General features: G+C 44.0%; 1 protein-coding gene across 4 annotated transcripts in view; it reads left to right on the forward strand.

Moving 5' to 3' along the window:
- MFHAS1 (multifunctional ROCO family signaling regulator 1) overlaps positions 1 to 22,621 on the forward strand; it is an 80,796-nt gene that overhangs the window by 34,993 nt on the left and 23,182 nt on the right. The window contains exon 2 of one of the 4 annotated variants that reach the window (XM_036997527.2): positions 2,739 to 2,869. The exons of the other annotated variants lie outside the window; for them this stretch is intronic. Coding sequence (XP_036853422.2) covers positions 2,739 to 2,839 — 101 coding nt within the window. The 3' untranslated portion in view covers positions 2,840 to 2,869. The remainder of the gene's footprint in view (positions 1 to 2,738; positions 2,870 to 22,621) is intronic. 4 annotated transcript variants of the gene reach the window in all.

Consider the following 22,621-nt stretch of genomic DNA (forward strand, 5'->3'; position numbering starts at 1 on the left):
TCCTGCCTCCTGTGGGTAATACTGGGTTTTTTAGGCCATCTTCCCATCAGCAAAGTAAGAGTCTGAAATAGATCTGTGTGTAAATGTTTTTTTGTGGAAATGTAAACAGTTCTGACCTTAAGTATTTGGAAGTGAGGATTCATGCCCTTCTCCCAGAATTTAAAATTGACTCACTAGGGCTAAGAACGATCATAGCCTAATACTGGAAAGGGTTTAACAGACTTTGTTCTGATGTCAGCCAGATCAGAGCTTTGGGTGGCAGGGCGTGCTCTGTTGACTGAACCCCACGAGTGAGAGCAAAAATAGAAAGGTTTTTGTCTAGCCTTGAGAACCAAATCAATGTATGCTTATTAGGAACCTCAGTGGCAGATGGCCAAGGAAATCGGGATGTCAGCCTGCACAACGGGTGGTGGTGTCCGCAGAACACAGAATCTGCAAAGAAACACAAAGCTTCCATTGGTTTTGAAGCCAGGGAAACCAGCAGACGCTAGGTACGAAAGCGGTGTGGTGTGTTTGAAGTGGGCGTGTTAGTGACCGGCAGCCTCAGCTCCCAGAGGAGAGAACAGTGGTGCGAGGAGCCCACAAGGTGCTGGCGCTGACTGTCCTTGGGGGGAAGCTGGGCGCCCCCCACCACTAGGCCCTGCACCTGTAAGCCTGGACTCTGTGGTGTGTCCGGGAGCTCACAGCCCTTCTTAGGATGCCCTTGGTAATGGGGAGCTCACACTCGCATTCCCAGAGGAAACGTTCTCTATCACTGGGGCCTTACTGAGAACTGGGGCTTGATGATCGCTCTTGAGGTCTCACATGCCCCCACACCTTTGTTTTATGGGAGGCCTCAAAACTTCCTCTTTTCCATTTATTTTAGTGTAACATTACTGCTAATGTTTCGCTGAGATTAACTTCCGGTATTTGTTTTTATTTTAAGTGCATTCTTTGGCTAAAGTGTTACTTAGTGAATAGCAAGAGAAAAAAATAAAGCGAGAGGAAGGGGTTTAATATTAAAGAATAGAGTTTTGTTTCCCGCTGTGCTTTGCAGCAGTAAATAAATACTTTAAACTTTCTATTCCCTGGTTGTTGAACACTTTAAAACTCCATTGTATAGCACTACACAATATGATGAATTTGGTTGACCTGCCAAGCCAATCAGTCGTCTTGTTTAGATAGCAACTCTGCATAGAGAGTTCGGGAAGGCTGTTTTGTGTATCCAGACCTCACTTTGGAGAGCCTTCTCTTTCCGCTGTTTACACTATTGACAAGTATTCATGGAGCACTTGTTTGCAGACTTTTCATCATGCGTCTGTATGAGACCAGGTGTGCATCTCACGTGCCAGTGTACCACTCATTTAAATGACAGAAACCACACAAATATTAAGTGTGGGAAGCATACTGAATATCATATTTGGGATCAAATATTGCTCCCAAAATCTAGTTCCTGTTTATCCAACACCAAAGTCTAAATCATAGCGCAAATAAAAAGGGCAGGTCCTTTGGGGAGACTTGGGCATCCTGAAAACAGCCAAAGTTAATAAAAGGGAAAACAAAATTTGTACATCTCGTTTTCTGTAACTCATCTAGCTCTGGAATTTTCTCCTAAGCCCTTGAGGGAAACTTCTATACCTAACCCTGGGCAAGAGTTGTCGATTATGAGGTTGAGGAGGTTCACCCTAAGGAAAAGTTGTAGGTGATTAGTTCCAAGGGCATTAAAATCACTGATGAAACTCTTGGGGTGTGTATATATATATATATATGGAGCCCTCTGGAGGAGGGAGTGGCTAGTTTGGGGATGGGAAGAGAGAATTACCTTGAGTAGTGAAGAGTTAGATGAGTTGATGTGGTGGTGTGGTGGTCTGGGAATTCAGGGTCTTCTGGTAAACTATGTAGTTTTGAACATTTCAATTCTTTTCTGTCCCCTAATCTTTAAAATGAGGGGTTAGATTAATTGATCTCTGAAGTCTCTTCCAGTTAAAAAATTCTGCTATCATTTGGAAATATACTATTAGGACAGTATCAGTGCTGAAACACGTTTCCATGTGGGAAGTGTTTTCATGTTGGGTTTCAGAGCATTATTATTTTATAAAAAGTGGGAAATGATTAGTGTGTATTGTCACAACCATGTTATGCCATTTGCATTTCAGTTAGTGAAAGAGAATTTTAAAGTGTTAACATTACCAAGGGGTGTATATCTGACGGTGAACAAGTTTTACATGCTTACTAGTTTAATAGTCATCTGACAGTGAACAGGTTTTAAGTGCTTACTAGTTTAATAGTCAGTAGTTGCCACTGGATTTAAAGTTTACAATCTGATTTTTAGTTTTTGTAGCCTCAGACTTAGTCAGGAATAGATCATTCAAATAAAATTATCTTTGTTAGAACAGACACTGTGTTTGCTGTGAGTGTTGCTCAAGGTAAAGATGTCAAACTCTGTTAGGTTTAAGTAATTTAATGTTCTTTGCTTTAATACAAGTTCCTATCTAATCCTGCAAAAGTCTAATGGCTTCTTCTGAGACCTGACAGCTTTCTGTCTCAGAGTATTTAAAGAAAGTACATTTTCTCAAAATGGAATTTTCCATGGGTCATACCAGGCAATTAGGGCTTTGAGCCATAAACTGTCTCCCAGGGCTTAGTTCCCTTTGAAAGAAACGGAGAGATAAGTTTGCCTTTGCTAAAGAGTAAAGCTAATCTACCCCTACCTGTTTGCAGTTTGAAGAAAGGAATAATTTGTTTATGCAAACACACAGGTCCCTTGACCACAGAGAAGCAGCGCTTGTGTCCAGGACACCCTGATCCATTTTCTGCCCACCAGAGGCTCTTTTGGTGCCAGACTCAGGCTGAATTCTGAGGGAACCACGAAGGCATAAATACGCAATGGGTAAATATCTGTAAAATAACCCCACATTGTTCTTGCTGACATAGAATATAGCTCTATTACTGGACATGATATTCCTGTATCATTGTAGTAATATGTATTACTGACATAGAATGTCTGTACACATCTGTATGTATATAAACACATGTGTGTACATACATACATATACACATACATATACACACATGTGCAGATGCAGCTGGGTGAAGGAATAAGAGTCAGTGAGCTGTTAACTTTCAGAGTTGCTTCAGAATGCTATGCTTTCAGCCATGTACCTTTACGCCGATATTTGGGGGGAAATAGTAAATTCAATCAGTTAGCAATTTAAGAGGAAGTAAATATAATGGTGGTGTGAAATCAGGGGTAAATCTCCCTCCTACCTTCAGGAAAAATAAAAGGTGTTTTTTGTCTTCTGTTTTTTATTTAAATACTTATTTCCAAACAAGTATGTGTGGAAGCTGACATTACTCTGTGTTTGCTAAAAGTAGTTGTGTGGACACTTCATTCTTTTGTGTTATGCAGCCTGGGGGTTGGGGGGCATGCTACAGTAGCTTGTGTGTTTTGTTTGTTTACTTTTTTTAAAAAAGTTCTAATGTAAGGACAAAAAGCATTTCCAGTTTTTCTTGAATATTTTTCTTATGGCTTACAAGTGGTTATCCAGCTCTGTTATTAGTCAGAGGCTTGCTTTCATCCCATGAAGTATTTTAGTATTTCAGTTTCAGGTTTAATGATGAGCAGATGTTGAGATTCCCGTGAGTTCTGTTAGCTGTTATATTTACATTTCACTTTCACTCTTAGTCCTTCGCTTGAGATAGAGGAGGAAATGAAACTGGATGACTTCTCGTGTGGAAGCCCGACTGGCTCTATATAAAAGGAGAGAAGAGTCCCTCCTTCAAAATGGCTCACGTGTTTAGCACTGTCATAATCCCTTTTTTTTTGTTTTGAAGGACAAAAAACTTCCTGTCATGAACAATCCATGTGTCATGGCCCCATAAATTGGGGCCATAATCCTTCCTCTGAGGAATGGGAGAAGCGCTTTTATGATAAATGTACTGGAAATGATTGAAGATGGGAGTGCCACAGGACACGGGCGGGGTTTCGAGCTGTTTGAGGTCAGGTGGGACTCGGTCTGAGTCCAGCTCAAAGGGACTGAGAAGCGGAGCACGGCCACCACAGCCCCAGGGCGTCAGCGGGAGTCCAGCAGGCCGGTTACATCAGGACCAAGGCTGTGCTTTGTCTTCTGTCACCTTAAGACAGGGACCGTGGGCTTAGACAGAGTAGGGCAAGGGCCTCCGGAAAAAGCCAGGCAAGATATTTACAGTCAAAGCAATGTAACAGTGCAAAGTCCCTATCGAAACTCTGTGTTAAGCATTCTGCAAAGTCAAGGTCACACTAATTCTCTAGGGTAAAGATATCAGACTAGGGATACAGACATCTTCAGTGAGATCAGTTAAAGGTCAAAAGGCCAGGAGCAACTTGGCCTGGAATGTTTGAGTGTTCCGCAAGGGTATCTCAGCATAACCGTGACTTCGCTGTAAACAGCGCTAGCAAACAGACAGCAACCCAGCCCACCTTGAGGGCAGGGCAGGTGGTACAAGTCCACACCCTAAGCCCTCAGTTCCCCCAAATCCTCAGCTGCCTATAAATCCCCTAGACAATGCACCACCCCAGGCTCTCTTGTCCCCTCCTGGGGTGAGCCAGGAGCTCTTTCCTCTCACTTTTATTTCTAAATAAAAACCTGTATCTTGCTCTCCTACCTTGAGTGTTTGTGAAGCTCATTCTTCGGCTTTGTGAACAAGAACCCCAGCATCAACCATTTATCATAGGATGGGCGAAATACCCCCAAATAGGAAGGGATAATTGGGTACCTGATTGTGCCTATTTGTACCATACTAGATGCACTCCCCCCCTTCAATGTCTGTAGGTTTTTTTTTTTCTTAAGCAAGAATGTGGTGGAAAATTAAGGTTATTCAGCTCTATGGGCTGTACCAAATATTGGTATACTAAGCAGAATATGCCATCATAGAATGATTTGACTTTAAACACCTGCTGTTTGAAGTTGTTGGGAATGGAAAATACTCCTTTTGCCATTTATAGTAAGGCTGAATTTTAGTCAGTACATGTTTTCTAAAGGTCTAGAATGTGCAGGGAATTTACTGCAAAATTGGTTTATACATATGTAGTGAAGTGTCTTCATTCACGTAGTTTATACATGATAATTTTAAATGTAGGTTATTTTTATTTCTTGGTATATAACCACTAGCTGTCTTATGAATAATGAATTTGTATTCCATTTCATATTTTCTTTTTACAATTTAAGTAAATCCTGTCTACTTCTGAGAATCTTTCTCTCTCGAGACATTTCTAAATAGTTTATTGGAAACAAACAAAAAACCCCTGTGGCCATCCCTTCCAGGGAACAATAAAATATGTTTATTGTTAATGCATAAAAGTAGGAGGAAGAATTTAAAATCACTTGTAACCTTACCAACTCTCTATGAGAGTTGGAAAGCCAGTGGAGGTTTTTGAACTGAGAAAATTTTTAATTAAGTATTTTTAAAAGACCTTGGAGGGTATGTGGTAAATAGGCCAAAGTGAAGACAAGAGGGGTAAGGCAGGACTATTGCAGTAGTCTAGGCAAGAAATTATGGTACCTCGGACTGCATACTAGCAGTGGAGCTGGTGAGAAGTGGTCACATTCTACATGTATTTGGAAGATAGAGCCAGAGGGTTCATTGAGGCACTGGCTCTGGGTATGAGAAAAAAAATGTGAAGAAAGACAAACGTTTTTGGCCTGAGTGATGGGGATGCCACTTACTGAGCTTGGAAAGACAAGAGAGGAGGAAATTTTGAGGGGAAAAACTTTAAATTTGAGTGTGAGATCAGTTTAGTTTTTATTATGGCAGTTATTAAAAGCTCATATTGTCTCATTCATTCTCCCCCATGCTTTTCCTTAAGGATCTGTATGCTTTTATTAATAAGTTTCAGGGCAACACTGCACTTAGGATATGGAAACATTAAGTCAAGGAAGGAAAAATTCAGAAGGTCAGAAAGGTGAGTTAGGAAAAAACATCCCCAGGAGCATGATAGGGGACCCAGCAGAGGGTCTTGTAAATGGCAATTTAACTAAACTGTAGGTTTCCAATTGAGGATGTTTCCCAGATGGCCTCACAGGTGCCATTTACCATCTTTTGTTCTTGTGTGTGACTCTACCTGGGTGTGCACCCAAGTTTGGACTTCCCTACCTGACATGCTGGGTGTTAAGGCAAATATTACTAAAAAGGAATTTTCTGGTGCTTCATAGGTAGGTCATTTGTAATCTTCACAATATTGGTTTTAACCATGAAAGGAGCTTTTATTTTAATGGAACTATTCCAGGCTTTTATACAAACTAACCTAGAAAATGCCATTATTTGTTTAGCTGATTGTGCCTGAGAGAGGAGCAAATTTGAAACAGAATGCTAAAAAAAAATCACTTAATTTTCTTTGCATATGGGTGAAAGTAGGCCAGTTTAAATCTCTGTCCCAAAGCTTAAAGGTGAAAAGAATGTGTCTGCATTCAAAATAGGACGGAGGTTTTGAAATAGCTCAGTCCATTTGAATGTCTTCATGGTCCTCCTCTTACTCCACCTAAAATGAGGTCTTTTTTTCCTTCCTTCTTTTGTTGGTGTTGGTAACAGTCACCAGAGTGTTGCTTTGTTATGCTGATAGTATTGGAGCCTTCTTTTAAAAATAAAGCATCAACCTAAGGGACCAGTGTTAGAACTGAAATTTGCTTATGCAGCAGTATTTGTGGAGCACCCCTTTGTGCCAGCCACTGTTTGAGGGGCTGGGGATGCCTCAGTGACAGTCAGTACTGTTGCTGTTCAGGAGGTGAAATCTAGTTGGGTGTGGGGTGGTGGGGTGGTCAGAAACCCAGTATGCAAATATATGACTTAGGCTTTGAGTAAATGCAAGGATAGCCAGCGCATAGGGAGTGGTGGGCAGTGTGTGGGTTGATCTGAGTAGGAGGCATCTGAAACTGAGATCTGACCTTGCCAGCCTCCTGTTTTATGACAGAGTGGGTGAATAGAAGCCAGTCCTATCTCTGCAGAATTAAAACATCTTAATTGTGTAGTTTAGCTCTTTTTTTTTTCTGTTAAGAAGCTGGTGTGGAGTCATGCTAATTTTAAACAATGATGGGCGTGTTGTATGTGCCCATGCATATTTTATTTGTATTTTTGAAGAGAAACCTGGTTAAGTGTGAATAGTCTGATTTTGAAGAAGACTGTCCTGTTTCCTAAAGCAAACAAATGACCCATTTGAAGCCTGCATCTGGTGAGAACACCTGTGGGTTATTTTTCTCATTTTTAAAGAGAAGGGGTAGTATTGGGCCAATGATTACATGACTTACAATCACAGTATTTTCAGGGCTGAAATGGAGGACACTTTGGAGACTGTCTCATCTGATATCTCCCATTTCTTTGAATGACAAAGCTGAGATGGACAGACTCTCCCCTAGTGAGTGGAAAGGCTGATATCCTTGTACCAGGGCAGGTCTTTTCCTCTCTGTCACGCTGTTCCAAGTGATTAGAATCTGTGTCTTCATGCCTTTCAACAGGACATCCTTGCAGTCAGAGTCCCAGAGAAGAGCAAGTCTATTATTGTATTAAATTGATCCTACAAGGGTTTATAAAGTAAGTTTCTGCTCGTTATATTTTGTCCTCTTTATGTAACAGGTTGAGTTAGTTCTCCTCAGACCTTGTCCCTGCTGCAATAAAGAATCAAAAGGCATGCAATAGTGAAAACACAATAGTGCAGCAAAGGGAAAGTTTTATTTGAATGCATACCGAGGAAGGAGCAGGCCAGAGTTAAGGTAGACAAAGGCCCCCATCCGTTCGGGGGAGTTCTGTGTATTGCATTCTGGCTAGGAGGTGCCTCTTTGATTGACAAGGTGGGGGTCATTTGATTGACAGGTCTGTCTATATAGCCATCCCACTCAGTGTGCATGTCCTTTCCCATGATGAGGCATGTTTGGGGCAGTCCTTCCTTTTGTTTGATTTCACACACGGTAGGATCAGGTTGGGACCTGTTTGTTCTGGCCCTTTTAGGCAAAGAAGTCACCTCCCTCCTGCAAAACCTATAATGTCTTCATGTGGGACCCCCTACCTGAGCAGAGTTTGGGCAGTTTTTCCTTGAACCTCATCTTCCCCTTTCCTGGCTGCTCATGTCTATCTTTCTACCTAACATTGAAGCAAGTAATTCTGATAAAATGGAGAATTCTTCAGTTTCTACCTTTCCATTTTTGTTTATTATCACTGGCATTATGTAAAAGCTGAACTTCAGAGAAATCCTAGTCTTCCATTGTCAGCCTGTAAGAGGTGGATGAATTTCCTAGTGTCAATTTGACTGGGCCAGGGGATGCCCAGATAACAGATTAGACATTATTTCTGGGTGTATCTGTGAGGGTGTTTCTGTAAGAAATTAGCATTTAAATTGGTGAACTGAGTAAAGCAGGCAGCCCTCCCTAATGTTGGTGGGCATTGTCCCGTCCATAGGTCCCATATAGAACAAAAAAGCAGAGGAAGGGCAAAGTTTGGCCTCTGCCTGACTGCCCAGCTGTGCCAGCAACCTTTTCCCTGCCTCGGGTGCTCCTGGTTCTCAGGCCTTGAGACTTGGACTGGAATCTGCACCGTTGGCTCTTGTCTGTCAGGCCTTTGAATGATGCCACCCGTGTTCCTAGGTCTCCATCGTGCAGAAGGCTGGTCATGGAAATTCTCAGCCTCTGTGATTGTATGAGCCAATTCCTTATAGTAAACCTCACTGTGTGTATATATATATATATATATATATATATATATATATATATATATATATATAGAATCTGTCTCTCTCTAGCTCTCTGGGTGAGTCTCTCCCTCTCTGTCCCTCCCTCCCTTTCCCTTAATTGGTCGGTTATCTCTGGAGAACTCTAATACACAATGTTGAAGGAACAGACTGGCTCATTGGTAATAGCTTTCAAATGTAGAGCACTTTACAGTTGGCATAGCTTTTACATAGATATCACATTTTCTTCACAATTTGAATGATAATGTTATCTTTAAATGGCTTAATGTTCAGTGAGATTTGAGGAGAAACAGCTTTATTTTTCTCTTTTCTAGTTATTTTCTTGCATAAAATCTTCTAAGGTTAAGATCCTTACTTCTTTTTATTTTTTCTTTTTCCCCAGGTTTGATTTTCTTGAAAGGAGAAATTGTCACAGTAATTAGTGTCCAGAATAGATAGTTCCTGTAGGAAATGGTCATTGATCTCATCAAGTTTAGTGCTCTAGTTTGTCAATATTATTTTCACTTCTTAATTGCATTTATCTATTTAAGTAGCAACTTGTAGCTGAGTTGAAGTCTTTCTTATGCATAGAATTAAGCATCAAACAAATCCTGTGTGTATCATAATATATTCCTTGGCTTAATTTTCATTGTGTTAAATGAAAGTGAAAGTCCTGTGAAATACGAAAATGACTGATAATCAGGAAGGGAAAAAAGAGAAGGTTGAAGATACGTGGAACTTTTTGTGTGGATTTGTTAGAAGGGATACAGTGTAGGTGGGGGGGGGGACAGCCTTCTTGCTTTGCTTTTTAAATTTTTTCTATTTGAAAGCCTAACAAGATAACTAAGAAAGTTATTGGTGCATAATTTACATAAAAAAATAAAATGCACCATTTTAAATGTACCATTCAATGAGTTGTGGCAGATTTATAGCTATGTATAATTACCACTACAGTCAAGATCATACAAGTCATTGCTGTCAGTCCTGAAAAGTGCCTTTCTGCTCCCTCCCAGTCAATCAATCCTTCCTCATTCCAGTCTCACAACCACTGACATGCTTTTGGTCACTATAAAGTAGATTTGCATGTTCTAGAGTTTCGTGTGAATCATAAAGGATTATCTTTCATCTGGCCTTTTCACTTAGTGTAAGGTTTTTGAGATTCACCCGTTTTCGTTGCCTACATTAGTAGCTTTCCTTTCCTTTGGGTATATGCCCAGAATTAGAATTGCTGGATTATATGGTAATTCTATTTTCAGTGTTTTAACGAACCTCCATCCTATTTTCCAAGGCAGCTACACCATCTTACGTTCCCTCCAACAGTGCACAAGGGTTCCAACTTCTCCGCGTCCTTGTCAACACTTGTTGTTTTCTGTTTGTGATAGAAGCCAACCTAATGGGTATGAAGTGGTATCTCATTGTGGTTTTGATTTGCATTTCCCTAATGATTTGTGAAGCTGAGCTTGTTTTCATATGCTTATTGGCTATTTATTATCGTCTTTGGCAAAAAATCAAGTCCTTTGACTCATTACTTTTTAAAAAGTTCTGTCCTGAAAGCCTAGCAGGGTAACTTACATGGTCATCTGTTTCAAGAAGAACCTGCCCAGCTAAGCACAGCATTTGATTCCCTAGTTATGTGGCCCTATATCCTATCTTTTTCCCATTGGTGCAGCAGAATGGCTACACTATCCCAGGGCCTCACGTCTGTGTTTCCCAGTAGGAAAGCGGTTATAGGGAGAAGGAAGAGGGAATGGATCCTTGTTCACAAAAAAGCCAAAATATTTCTAGAAATTAGACCTCTGCTTTTATTTCATTGACTAGAACTGTGTGTGGCTCCCCAGACCTTCAAGGGAATCTGTGAAGGCAAGAATTTGAATTAGGCACACTTTTTCCCTTACAGGTTTTTTTTTTTCCCCCAGGGTTCCATGAGTATGGAAAAAGAGGAGTGGGACTATTAGGTAGGCAGCTAGAAGTGTATGCCACACACGCAGGCATGCACCAAAAACGCACATTTGTTTTTGCACCCAATATTTCTGGAAGGTGCCTGAGGAATGGATAACAGTACCAGTTTTCACAACTTAGTGTGGGGTTATGTCCTGACAAACTCATCATAAGTTGAAAGTACCATTAAGTTGAAGATTCATCTAATACCCCTAACCTACTGAACATCACAGCTCAGCCTAGCCTACCTTAAACGTGCTCAGAACACGTACATCAGCTTACAGTTGGGCACACTTATCTAACACGAAGCCTTACACTATAATACAGTGTAGAACATCATGTGTCGTTTGTTGAATACTGTGTGAAAGTGAACGCAGAATGGTTGTCGGTGTATTGGTGGTTCACCCTCGTGGCCCATGGCTGGCTGGGAGGTGTGGCTCGCTGCCACTGCCCAGCACAATCAGAGGGGATCTTATCGCTAGCTGGGGCAGATACACAAGTAGAAAATTCAGAGGATGGTGCCTCCTGACTGTGTATCGCTGTTGTGCCATCAGAAAGCCAAACCATGGTAAGGCAGGGACCAGCTGAGTTACCTCTGTGGGATAGAGTGGCAGTCAGGACAAAGGACGTTTGCTTTTCACTTACTACTGTTCTTCCCAGTTGAGATTTTCTTAGACCATGAGTATGTGGTAACTGTAGAAGAAGGAAGCAGACAATAGTCTGTTATCAGAGCCCCTTGGGTAGAGCTGCCCAGCCAGCTAGTCAGCACCTGGGGCGTCAGTCTGGGCTGTAAGATGCAGGGTTAGGTTAGCTAATATCTTGGATTCCTTCTAGGTCTGAGCCTGCTCCACTTAATTCCACAATCTCCGGGAAACTGAAAAGAGGATTAAGAGTCACCATTTTAGTTACAAAAGAAACCTAGCGTTTTGGAAAAGGTTCTTATTTGGTCTCTTGTGGGCTGAATTGTGTCCCCCAAAATTCAATGTTGAAGCCCTAATGCCCAGGGCCTCACAACAGTAACTGTATTTGGAGACAGTCTTTAAAGGGGTGATGAAACATAAGGTCAATGGGTGGGCCCTGATCCGATAGGCTGGTGTCATTGTAAGAAGAGATCAGGACACAGGCACACACACAGGGAAGAGCACATGAGGACGAGGCGCAGGAAGCGGAGGGCCTCTCCAAGCCCAGGAGGGAGGCCTCAAAGGAAACCCGCCCTGCCCACACTTCCATCTCAGACCTGCATCCTCCAGAACTGTGAGCAAATCAGTTTCTGTTCAATACCTCAGTCAGTGGTGCTTGATCATGGCGGCCGGCATAGTCCTCTATCCCTTTAAGCTCCCGTGGGCTTGCTTCTGTGTTTTGCAGAATCTCCAGGATAGGTGAGATTACACTTCAGTCGGCTGCTTTCTCTACCCCTTCCCCGGTAAAAGCTGGAGCGCAGGTGTGTAGCTCAGGAACCTGGGAATGCTGAATGTGGGCTGGGAGCAGAGACAGGTCTCTGGCAGGAAGAGGTGAGGCCCTGCTGCCGTGAGGCCAGCGCTGGCCCTAATCCAGGGCCTCATTCCCAGGTTCCTTGGTTCCCTGCCCCCAGCATGCTTGCCTGCTCCCTGATCTGTATCTTTTCCTTAAATTTAGCACAGGATGCTCTCTCTGGCTCCTGATTCTTTGCCTGTCCTCTGACTGCTAAATCCACCTTGACCACGAGTAGTTTTGCCTTTTAGAGATGATCTGTACAGTGGGATCCTGTGTTATGAGTTCCCTTTAATACATATTAGTGAGAATCATATTACCCTGATGGAGCAGGAAGGGGTATGAGAGAGAGAGAGAGAGACAGAGAGAGAGGGAAGGGGCTTGGGGGGCGTGGTGGGGAAAGAGGTGGGGAGAGAAAGAGAAGTACTTTTCCCCTTCAAGGCCTCTCCAGCCCAGCACCCTGTCTAAGCTTGGCCTTGACCTGGACCAGTGGACCCATTTTGCCTGCTGCAGTGACCGTAGGGACACCCATGCGCAGGGAGGGAGCCAGGCCTGCATCTGCAGCAGGTGTCCATTGACAGAAGGTGAGCAAGAGGTTGGCCTCAGGGCATTCTGCTCCCTGCTGAGTCCCTGAGCGGTTTGCCTGCCTGGTTACCAGTTTCTTCTCCTGGACGCTGAGAGCAGGGGTGCAGCAGGGCAGCCTCACTGTCCACCTTGCCCGCAGACCGGTGTCAAAGCAAAGAGCTGCACAGATGGAAATATTTAGGTCTGCATGTGACTGTGAGCTCCTGGAAGGTGTTGCTCTTTGCTAAGTGGGGAATGGAAAGCCCTTTATTTATATGGAAAATTAAATCTTACCTCTTGTGTGTTTTACCATTGTTCTTTCACTGGAGGGAAATTTGCCGTGATAATGAACAGCTCGTACACCATGCACGATGTGCTGATTCTTTGAAGCCCAGGGATAAAGACACTTCTCTGAGTTGGTGCTTTAACGGCCATATTATTTCTTTTCTGGGCCCTGACTGTTCTCTGTACTAAGTATGAGCCTGGCTCGCAGCTCACCCTCTTCTTGGTGCCAGTGGGATGTGGTACCTGTGTGGAACCGTGGGGATGGCGAATTAGGGAAGTGGAGGGGCGCTATATCTGGGGAGAACCCAGGACATGTTTGTTTGGCCTATTTAAGAGATTGTTCTACTTCATGCTAAATTTGCATGACATTTAACTTGAGAAGCCTAGAAAATGTAGTGGAAAATACATTGTCACAGTATTTTAAGCCGGAACAGACTATTTTAAGCTGAACAGATAAACCAGTTCAGCCTCTTCCTCTTGCAGCTGAAGGATGGAGGCCCAGAGGAGTCAGGGCTCGTCAGGAACTTGCAGGGGAGTGGGCACAGCAGCAGGGTTAGAGCCCAGGTCTCCACCACTAGCCCTCGCCCTCTCCCTGTAGCTGTGCCTGGGCCCTGGCAAAGCATTTCCCTAGATACAGAGAAATACATTGTCACCCCTAAAGCCAAGGTTTCATTTTTGTTTTTTATTATTATTTTTATAATAATTTATTAGAGCTACATGATTAGTTGCCAGTAATAATTTATAGTTAATGAAAAGAATGGATATGTTCAGTAAAAGCTGTTTATTAATTATGATGTGCTGGTCAGAGCTCTTGAGATAATTTAAGGGGAAAAAGCAGGCTTATGTTGAGAGTGGAGCCATCCTCAGAATCTGGGGAAACAAGGTCCAGGCTTTCCTTATGTGAGCTGGAACTTGGGGCTGGTCTGTGTCTCTCTGTCCCTTGTCCTGGGCTCTCTCTGTGCCCCCATCCGAGATCGCCCATCTGATGGCACCTCCCCGGTCCAGTCTGTCCATACCTCCTGTCCTGTCTGTCATTCTGTTTGCCGGTCACCCTGATGCCCACCTCCACCCTGCTGCTGTGGCCCTGCGCCTGCCATCCCCCCCCCCCCCCGTCCACCCTCGTGCCAGCTCTGCCCCTGCCTAAGGGCTTGTTCTCCTTGCCTTTTCCCGCCTCATACCAGCTTCCTCTGCAGCACACCATCCCGTGATCGCCCCAGTCTCTCCCTGCCCCGGTCACTCTTGCGGAGTGAGTCTGTCTCTCACCCAGTGTCCAGTTCCCCAGGGAGCCGTCCGATCCTCCTACTTCAGCTTTTCTCACATGTCGCCACCATACTTAGGACTCGGCTGCCTGTAGCCGGGTGGCCAGTCCTGCTCTGGTTCTGGGCCTAGTGAGGCAGCTGGCCTCATGCCAAACACTTGTGTGTATGATCCCATCCAGTCCTCGCATGGTATTGTCCCCCACAGGGATGTGGAAGCTCAGGCCAAGCGCACTTGAAACCATTTGCTCAGGGACCCTCTGCTAGGAGGTGGCCGAGCTGCTGCCAGCCTCCGAAGTCAGTCCTGTGCCGTCCCCCTCATGCCGGGCTTGTCTGAAGTTAAAGCGAGCATTCCTAAGAAGTCAAAATGCTCTGATGCTAAGTAGACCAGCTGTCTTTTGCACATGTTTGGAAGTTACTATTGATGCCTGGATTATCAGTATTGACTTGCTATCAATGGGATTTTACGAAAACCTTGCTTGAGACCCTGCATGGTACCTAACACCCCCTCATGCTTGGGGTCTGAGGGAGATCCCTGTGGTCTAGGACAAGTCCTTGTAGAAACAGTGACGTTTCAAATATCACTAGTTTATTCAGGTGGCTCAAAAGCCCCTCCACCTCTTTGAAGGAACATGAGCAGCTCTGGCTTCAATCAAATTTTGACTAGTTGGTGGTGACCCATTTGTATTTTCAGAATCCCGCAGTCAGTAAACATTTTTATGGACATAAGGACTGCAAGCATATTTGGGAGGAAAGTGATCATTACTGCACTATCCTCCTTGCTGAACAAAGCGTGTAAGTACTTCCTTACATCCTGTGAAATTTCCTGTGATGAAGTCTTAGAACCAAGAAACGCAGGGTGGAAATAGGATTAGTAGTAAGTGGCCTTCGCTTCCACTCCCTCCTCCTTATTCTTGGACCTCCTGCCAGGGAGCCCTGGAGGCATCCCTAAGCTTTGCACAGCAGCTGCTAATCCCCTGCAGGCCACTCTGTCCATCTTTCTGTCCACCTTACCTGGCACCTGCTCCCTCTCACACCGAAGGCCAGGCAGGAAGTGACCTCACATCTCAGCGTGCTTTTAAAGGAAGCAGGGTAGGGATAGGTACTGAAGCTAGAAGTTTTCCTTGCAGGAGAGCTTTTCTGTCACTTGTGCTATTTTTTTTTTTTATTTTAAATGTGTGATTTGGGTTTGTGAAAAGCTTCCAGTGGCTTCTCCTTTTAGATTGTGTAATTCATGATGCAAATGACACCCGGGCTTGAGTGTGGAATGACACCTCAGTCTCGGCCAGAGCCCAGGTTCCCTGACTGTCTAGCTGGCTGCCATTTCCGCAGGGCACCCCTGACTCTGAGGTGTCGCGGAGCAATGGCCAGCCCCAGCGGAGGGCCTGGGGAGGACCACAGGGTCCGGGTGTGCGGACTCAGCCTCCAAGGGGACTTAGTGTTGCTTAGGATGTGGGGAGGTAGAGGGTGGCAAAAGCCAAACAAAGAAAAGGGCTCCATTAATAATAAAAGCTAATGTGTGACATGAGTCCATTTATGTGAAATTGTGTGAGTGTGGGCAAGAGAGGGGCAGGGAAGGGGAGGACACTGAGATTAGATGCATAAAGAAATTGGGAGCAAATACAGCTCTAACATGACTGTCAGATAACAAACTGTCAGATGAAAGAAAAGGGCATACCATTAAGCTTACCAAAGGCATACCATTATGCTCACGGTATGATTTGCCTGGGAGAGAAGAAATCAATGAAAAATGCCTCTGGTGTGGATGTATGCCTTGGCAGTGTGGCTGTGTACCGAGAAAGGTCTGGAAGGGTACACACTGGGTACTTGAGGAGGGGTGAAACGGGAAGTGATTATAATCCCTTCTTTACCCTTTTTATAGCAATTTACTTAGGAAAACTGGCACATGTTAACTTTTATAATTAAAAATAAGCTTAAAGGAGTATTTTTTAAAAAAACACAAAATTATTCTAGGGAGGAAAAAAGGAAAGAATCTGAACTTCCCCTAGGGTAGATTATTTAAGTTTATATTGAATAGGGAGTCTATGTAAATGGTAGGTACCTTTGAAAAGGTACGAAAAACCCTATAGGAAAAGAAAGTCTCTCCTGTCCACAGCCGTTCATTTCTGCACCTGGAGGCGGCCAGTTTTGCCAGATTCCTGGGTGTCCATGCAGAGATGCAGTATGTTTCTACAAATATGTATCTGCCTATATAAATAGGGGAAGAGAGAGTCCCCCCCCACCAAAAAAATAAAAAATAAAACAAAATGGTAGCATAATGTACATACAGCTTTGTGTGCTTTTTTTAAAGTTAAAAATGTATACACTGGACATATTGATACATATGGAGCTGTAACTTTTTTTTTAGTTGGTTGTATGATATCCACTGTATAACGAGCATTCTCCTGATGACCATTTGAGTTGTTTTCAGTCTTTCACTTTAGAAACATTACTAAAGTAAAGACTTGGCCAGTGCATCCTTTAACAGTATGGTATGTCCATAGAATATGTGTCTTGAAGTAGAATGGGAAATGTCTCTCTAAAGAAAACATACAAATTCATACTAACATCAGAAATGTAAGAAAGTGGCAGATGCTCAGAGAGCCTGTGCTGCCTTGGAGGTGGGTTGTAATAAACTGGCAGCGACGGGAGTTCTAGGGAAGTCGTAGGCATGTCAGGGCCTTTTCATTTGTTCCTCTGATAGGTCCTTCTCCTTACAGAAATTATTTTTGCTCAAATTTTGATTTTTATGCTTCAGCTTAGCAAAGATATGAGGAAGAAATGACCACGTAGTGAGCTGCTCCTCTGCCTCGCATAGGGTAAGGTCAGTTGCAAATATCATCATTTAATTCTTGTAGCACTTCTAGGAGGTGCATATTTTCCATTCACTGTCCACTGTTCCTAGATGGGAAAAATGAGGCTCTGAGAGGCCAGAGGACCTCCCCAAGGTCACACAGCGGATAAGGGGCAGCGCCAGCTTCCAGACTTTGTATCAGAGTACTCTTGCTCTCTTGACCCTGCTCCCTCTCTCGGAAAATTAGAAAGTTCTGTGGCTCTTGCACCGTGGAAATCTGGGCATGCATCCAGCAATGAACTAGGTAGAGAACGCTGATGTCACTTACGGTTGTCCTGTGGATATATGACATTGCTTGTGCTTCGGAAGTCCCTTTTAATAGGTTTGTGGGATGTAAAGAGGTTTGTTGTTGGATCGTATGGGTTGTTCTTAAGCTACGAATGACTGTGTTCCAAAAATTCTTTCTCATCTACTAACTCGAAGGGAGAAGACATGGCCCTGAGGCAGCGATGCTCTCAATGCTGGTTTGGCTTCCAGGCCGAATCACAAAGCCCGTGTAACCTTCAATGTTCAGAAAGCATATTGGCGGCCTTAGTGTCTTGGTGCGCTCAGCCCATAGCGGAGTGCACAGCTGAGGATGTACGGCTAGGTGAGGGCTGGGGCCACAGCGAGGAGGGAGGCAGGGGAGGCAAGAGCCCCCTTCTCTGTGGCCGGGGGGCTCGGGGCACGGTAGGCTGGGAGCTGGGACCAGGGGCCCCACGCCATGGGAGTCTTGCTTCACTGCCAGGAGGAATGGGGCCCATTTATTACATTTAAACGTCAAATATTTGTCAATCGGCAATTACCTATACTTTTTCTTTCAAATGTCTTTATTGGACTGAAAAGCTCTGATACACACTGGGCTTCAATTTAACAGTTTGGATATAATTTGGTGTGATTTCTCAGCTCAGGAAATACGGAAATTTTTTTTTTCTTCCATTAAAACCAGGGTAAGTTTTCTCATAGATGACAGAGATTATCATGATAGCTTTTCTCTTCATTTTATCATAAGTGTTGTCATTTCCTGTATCGATGGAGAGAGATGGTGGTGCTCCTTTGAGCTAATTTTTTGAGCTAGCCTCTAGATTAGTTTTGGCTTTGAGACTGAAAGGAGATGGTGTCCTTCTCTCCTTAGCCTGAGCCCAGTCTTCTCCTGAAAGCCTGGTAGGATTGTGTTAGATGAATGAAAGCTCCTGTCTCGCTTCTCTGGTTTAATTCTCTAACCCTTGCACTAGGCAGAGAGTCATTTCCTGAGGTGGAAGAAAAAGAGGAGAAAAGAACCAAGCTTCCATGTCTCTAGTTGATTACAGGCGGGTGGGAGTAAGTTTGCCTTGACTTACCCTATTTGTTAGCTTGTATGTTCGTCCATCAACAGCTGTCATTGGTGTGTCTGTGTATAAGTGCTACTCCTTGAAAGCTGATAACCATCAATTATCTTTAACCACTTTGATCTACCAATCTAAAAGCCAATTGATAGGTAGCATTTCCTACCAATCATTATTCACATGAGAACTTCCTACAATATTGAGTATAGCTTCAGCTTGAATTTCTTCACAGAATGAACTTTTTCCTTTTGCAAATTCACATGAGGCAAAAATGAAGTCATCATCAGTAAAGGCTGAAAAAATGAATCTCAGCAAAAAGATATATGTTTATGTGGCATTTCTGCCTTCTATGGATTTGATCTCTCAGATGCCCTAGTTCTTTAGCAGGAAACTCATGGGCTGTGGTAAGTGAAGTTTGTGCTTCCTGAAATCTCAAGTTTTTCATCTTCTTGAGCAGGATGGTCAGGACATACACCTATTAGTGTTTCTTAGTGACAGTTCAGGTTTTGGGTTAAGTATCAGATTTTGTTTTGTTTTTGTTTATTTTTAATTGAGATAGAGTTGAGATATAATTGGTATACAGTAAAATGCAAAATTTGAAAGTATACAATTTGCTAGGTTATGGCATATATATATATATTATATATATATCCCTAAAATCATTCCCACAATCAAGATAATGAATAAATATCTGTCCCTCAAAAGTGTCCTCTTGCTCACTCCTGTCCCTCCCTTGTCCCCACTGCCACCCTAGGTAACCACTGTTCTGTTTTGTCACTATAGATTAGCTTGCATTTTCTAGAGTTCTGTATAATGGAATGACTTGTGCTCTTTTTTTGGTCTGGCTTCATTGTTATTTTCAGGTTCACCTAAGTTGTATATGTCCATGGTTCATTACTTTTCATTGCTGAGTAGTATTCCGTGGTATGAATATACCATATTTGTTATCTGCTCACCTTTTAGTGGACTTTTGGGTTGCTTGTTTTTGGCTACATCGGATGGAGCTGCCATGGACATTCGTATGTAAATCCTTGTATGGATTTATGCTTTCTCTTCCTTTGGGGAAGTATCTACAAGTGATAGCTGGATCACATGGTAGGTATATGTTCTCAAGAAATGCCACCAGCAGAGTAGGAGAGTTCCAGTTCTTCCACATCCTCACTAACATTTAGTATGGTTAGCCTTTTGCATTTCGATATCTTATTAGGTGTGAAATGGTATCCCATTGTGATTTTATTTGCATTTCCCTAATTATTAATGGTACTGAGTGTCTTTTCATGTGCTAATTTACCATTGGTATACCTTTTTTGGTGAAGTGTCTATTCAAACTTTTGCATGTTATTTTAATTGGGTTACTTATTTTCTTATTATTGAGTTTTGAGAGCTCTTTATATATGCTGATACAAGTCCTTTATTAGATACATGCTATGAAAATATTTTCTCCCAATCTGTGACTTGTCTTTTCATTTATTGTCTTCAGAAGAGCCTATGACTTCAACTTCGATGACAGGTTTTCCATTTTAAAAGACATTATTTCATTTACAGTAGAAAACATACTTCAAAATCTATAGCCACATTTCTCCTTTCAGCTACAAGTAACAGAAACTGTATTTACTCTCTCATCTGAAAAGAAAAAAAAATGTGCATATATATATAAATTAATGATTTTCAAGACCCTGAGTATCAGGCATCCAAGAACAGTGTTCCTGGGATATGGGAAACAGATGAGTTGAGCCCCATAACTGCCCCAGCTCAGTGCCTCGGGAGTGTCCAGGCTGGGGGGCAGGGAGGGAGCCCTGGGACAGCCCGGCCGACTCCCTGAACCAAAGGAACTAAAGCTTGCAGGACAGGACTGGAGAGGAGAGAGCTCCAGAGATCTGCAGAGGGTCCCCTGGAGGCCCCTGCAGGGCACCCACCAGCATATGGGTGCGAGGAGGCTGAGTCTGGGGAGAGAAGACGGCAGTGCCAGGACCTTATTTCAGCTGTAGCCCCTTCCGACCCACACCCACCTCTGCTTTCCCCCGTCTCCCTCACCCTCACCCCTGACACTCTCAAAATAACCCATTTCCAATTATAGTCCAGCTACAGTGCAGAAGAAGGCATTTTTAGGTACACTTAACGGTTTCCCTAAAGAGTCTCTGATGTAATCTTCAAAATTCAGAGAACGTTTTAAGATGTTGGCATTAGAATCTACCCAAATGGACCTTGACTTTGTTGTGACTTTCTCTTAAGCTTCAAAAAGATGCAGGAATCAATTAAGGTAGAAAGCAGGGTGACTTCCTAGAGCACCTCTGGTTCGGAGCCTGGCCGGTGTGTGCTGGGGGCAGCGCGTGCAGGGGAGTGTGGGACCTGCCTCAGCTGGGCATCCGAGGGCGTAGTCTTTGGTCCTACTGGCCTGACCGTGCACTGACCAGTGTCTGATTTAGAACCACAGACCGGAGGGAACTTGAGAGGCCACGTTATACGTGCCCTCCATCTGTGGATTCCTCACCTGATTTCCTCAGTCAGTCACTGTACACCTGGAGCCTGCTGTGTACCAAGCACTCTTTGAGGTGCTTGGGACCCTACAGTGAACAAGGGAAAGCCCCACACTTGGGGAGCTTATGTATGTCAGAGGGATATTAAGTGCCATGAAAAACAAGAAAGCAAGTCAAAAACGTGGAGTAGCCAGGAGGGCTGGAGGGAGAGCTGAGTGGTTGGGACAGGGGGGCAGAGTGAGTAAGGAGGAGAGGCAGGAAATGGCTGGGAGCGGGTTACAGTGGACCCTGCAGACCCTTGTGGGGACTTGAGTTTTTGTTCTGAGTTACAAGGAGGCGTCAGAGGGCTTGCACGGAGGAGTAACACGTTCCCACCTGCATGCAGGCCCTGGCTTCCGCAGGGGCTGCCAGGAGGAGGGGGGCAGGTCAGCTAGAGGAGCTGCACTTTAGTCCAGGATGGTGGTGTGGCTCTGGAGCTGGTGAAGTGGTCGCGTGCTGGGTGGGTTTGCAGGTAGAGGAGCAGGGTGTGCAGATGCATTCAGTGTGGGATGTGAGAGAAAAAGGGAGGGAAGAGTGACTCAACCTGTTTTGTCCAAAGTCACTGCAAGGATAGAGTGGACATTTATGAATATGGGGAGGCCTGGAAAGGAGCCACAGTGGGAGTCAAGAGTTTGATTTTGGACATGTCACTATCCAAGAGGCAATGCTCAGTAGGTGGATCTTGGCCTGATGTTCAGGGAAGAGCTCAGGACGAGGTGACCTGAGGCCGTGTGGCCTACTTAGGTGGTGGGTTCCATTCCGTGTAGTCTGAGCCTCACCATGAATCGACTACCCTTTCCCCAGATGTAGCTAGTCCTGTCTGGGGATCTCTAACTGGCTTCAATGCTTTCACGATTGTGCTCTTCTCTGTGTGCATTTAGGCTTCAGTTTGGAAGCTGGCTACATCTGCTTGCAGGAGGAGGTGCTGTTGATGTATAAAGAATTCTTTCTTGTTCACAATTACAACTTTTAAGAGGTTGAGAGGCTAAGGAGTGCCGGGTTGCAATTGTTCATGTGATGTAATACTTCTCATTTCATCATGGATGCTTTTTGTGTGTTTAAAATGGCCTAAGTCCAGTCTGGATCCCCTGGGAATGAAACCTGGTAGGGGAGTAGATAAAGGACAGCTCTTGCCAGGAGAGGATCCCAGCTGGGATCTGTCCCCCTGACATGTTTGTTTATGTGTGTGGGAGCTATTCATGTGCAGAGCACGGAAGTTGAACCATCTCAGGGTTCCTTCCAGCCCCAAGGCCACGCAGTGACTCACAAGTCTGCAGGGTTTCTCAGTTCCTCGGACCCCCCAACCCAGCCCGACCTCCCCTTCTCCTCCTCAAAGTAAAATGAATTTGCAGAAAAGAATTTCTGCAAGATGTCATCCTCCTTGTTAGGAGACAAGGAGCAGACACATGGTTTCTGATCCTCTGAAGGACTTCAGATGACTCTCTCAGGACTTCGAAATTAGGTCGGTCTTGACAAGGTTGCTGGGCCAGTATTTCAGATTCCAGTTCAGGTCATAAAAGTTCCTCCCACTTTAGTTGAAAGGAAAACTAATGTTGGAGGGAGACAGTTTTCGTGTGAAGGCTTTTATACTGTCTGCATTCACTTCTCCGAGCCTGGAACTGTTTCCAGTAAGAAGTAGGTGACAGGCTATCCAAATAAAGAGTAACCTTTTGAAAGCACTTCAGTCCAGCAGTGTGGGCTTGTTATAATCCCGAAGGCTGAGGAAGGTTTGGGCTCTGCTCCTGCCTCCGCGCCCCGACGCC

This window comes from Manis javanica, chromosome 12 (assembly GCF_040802235.1).
Source record: "Manis javanica isolate MJ-LG chromosome 12, MJ_LKY, whole genome shotgun sequence".
NCBI classification, from domain to species: domain Eukaryota; kingdom Metazoa; phylum Chordata; class Mammalia; order Pholidota; family Manidae; genus Manis; species Manis javanica.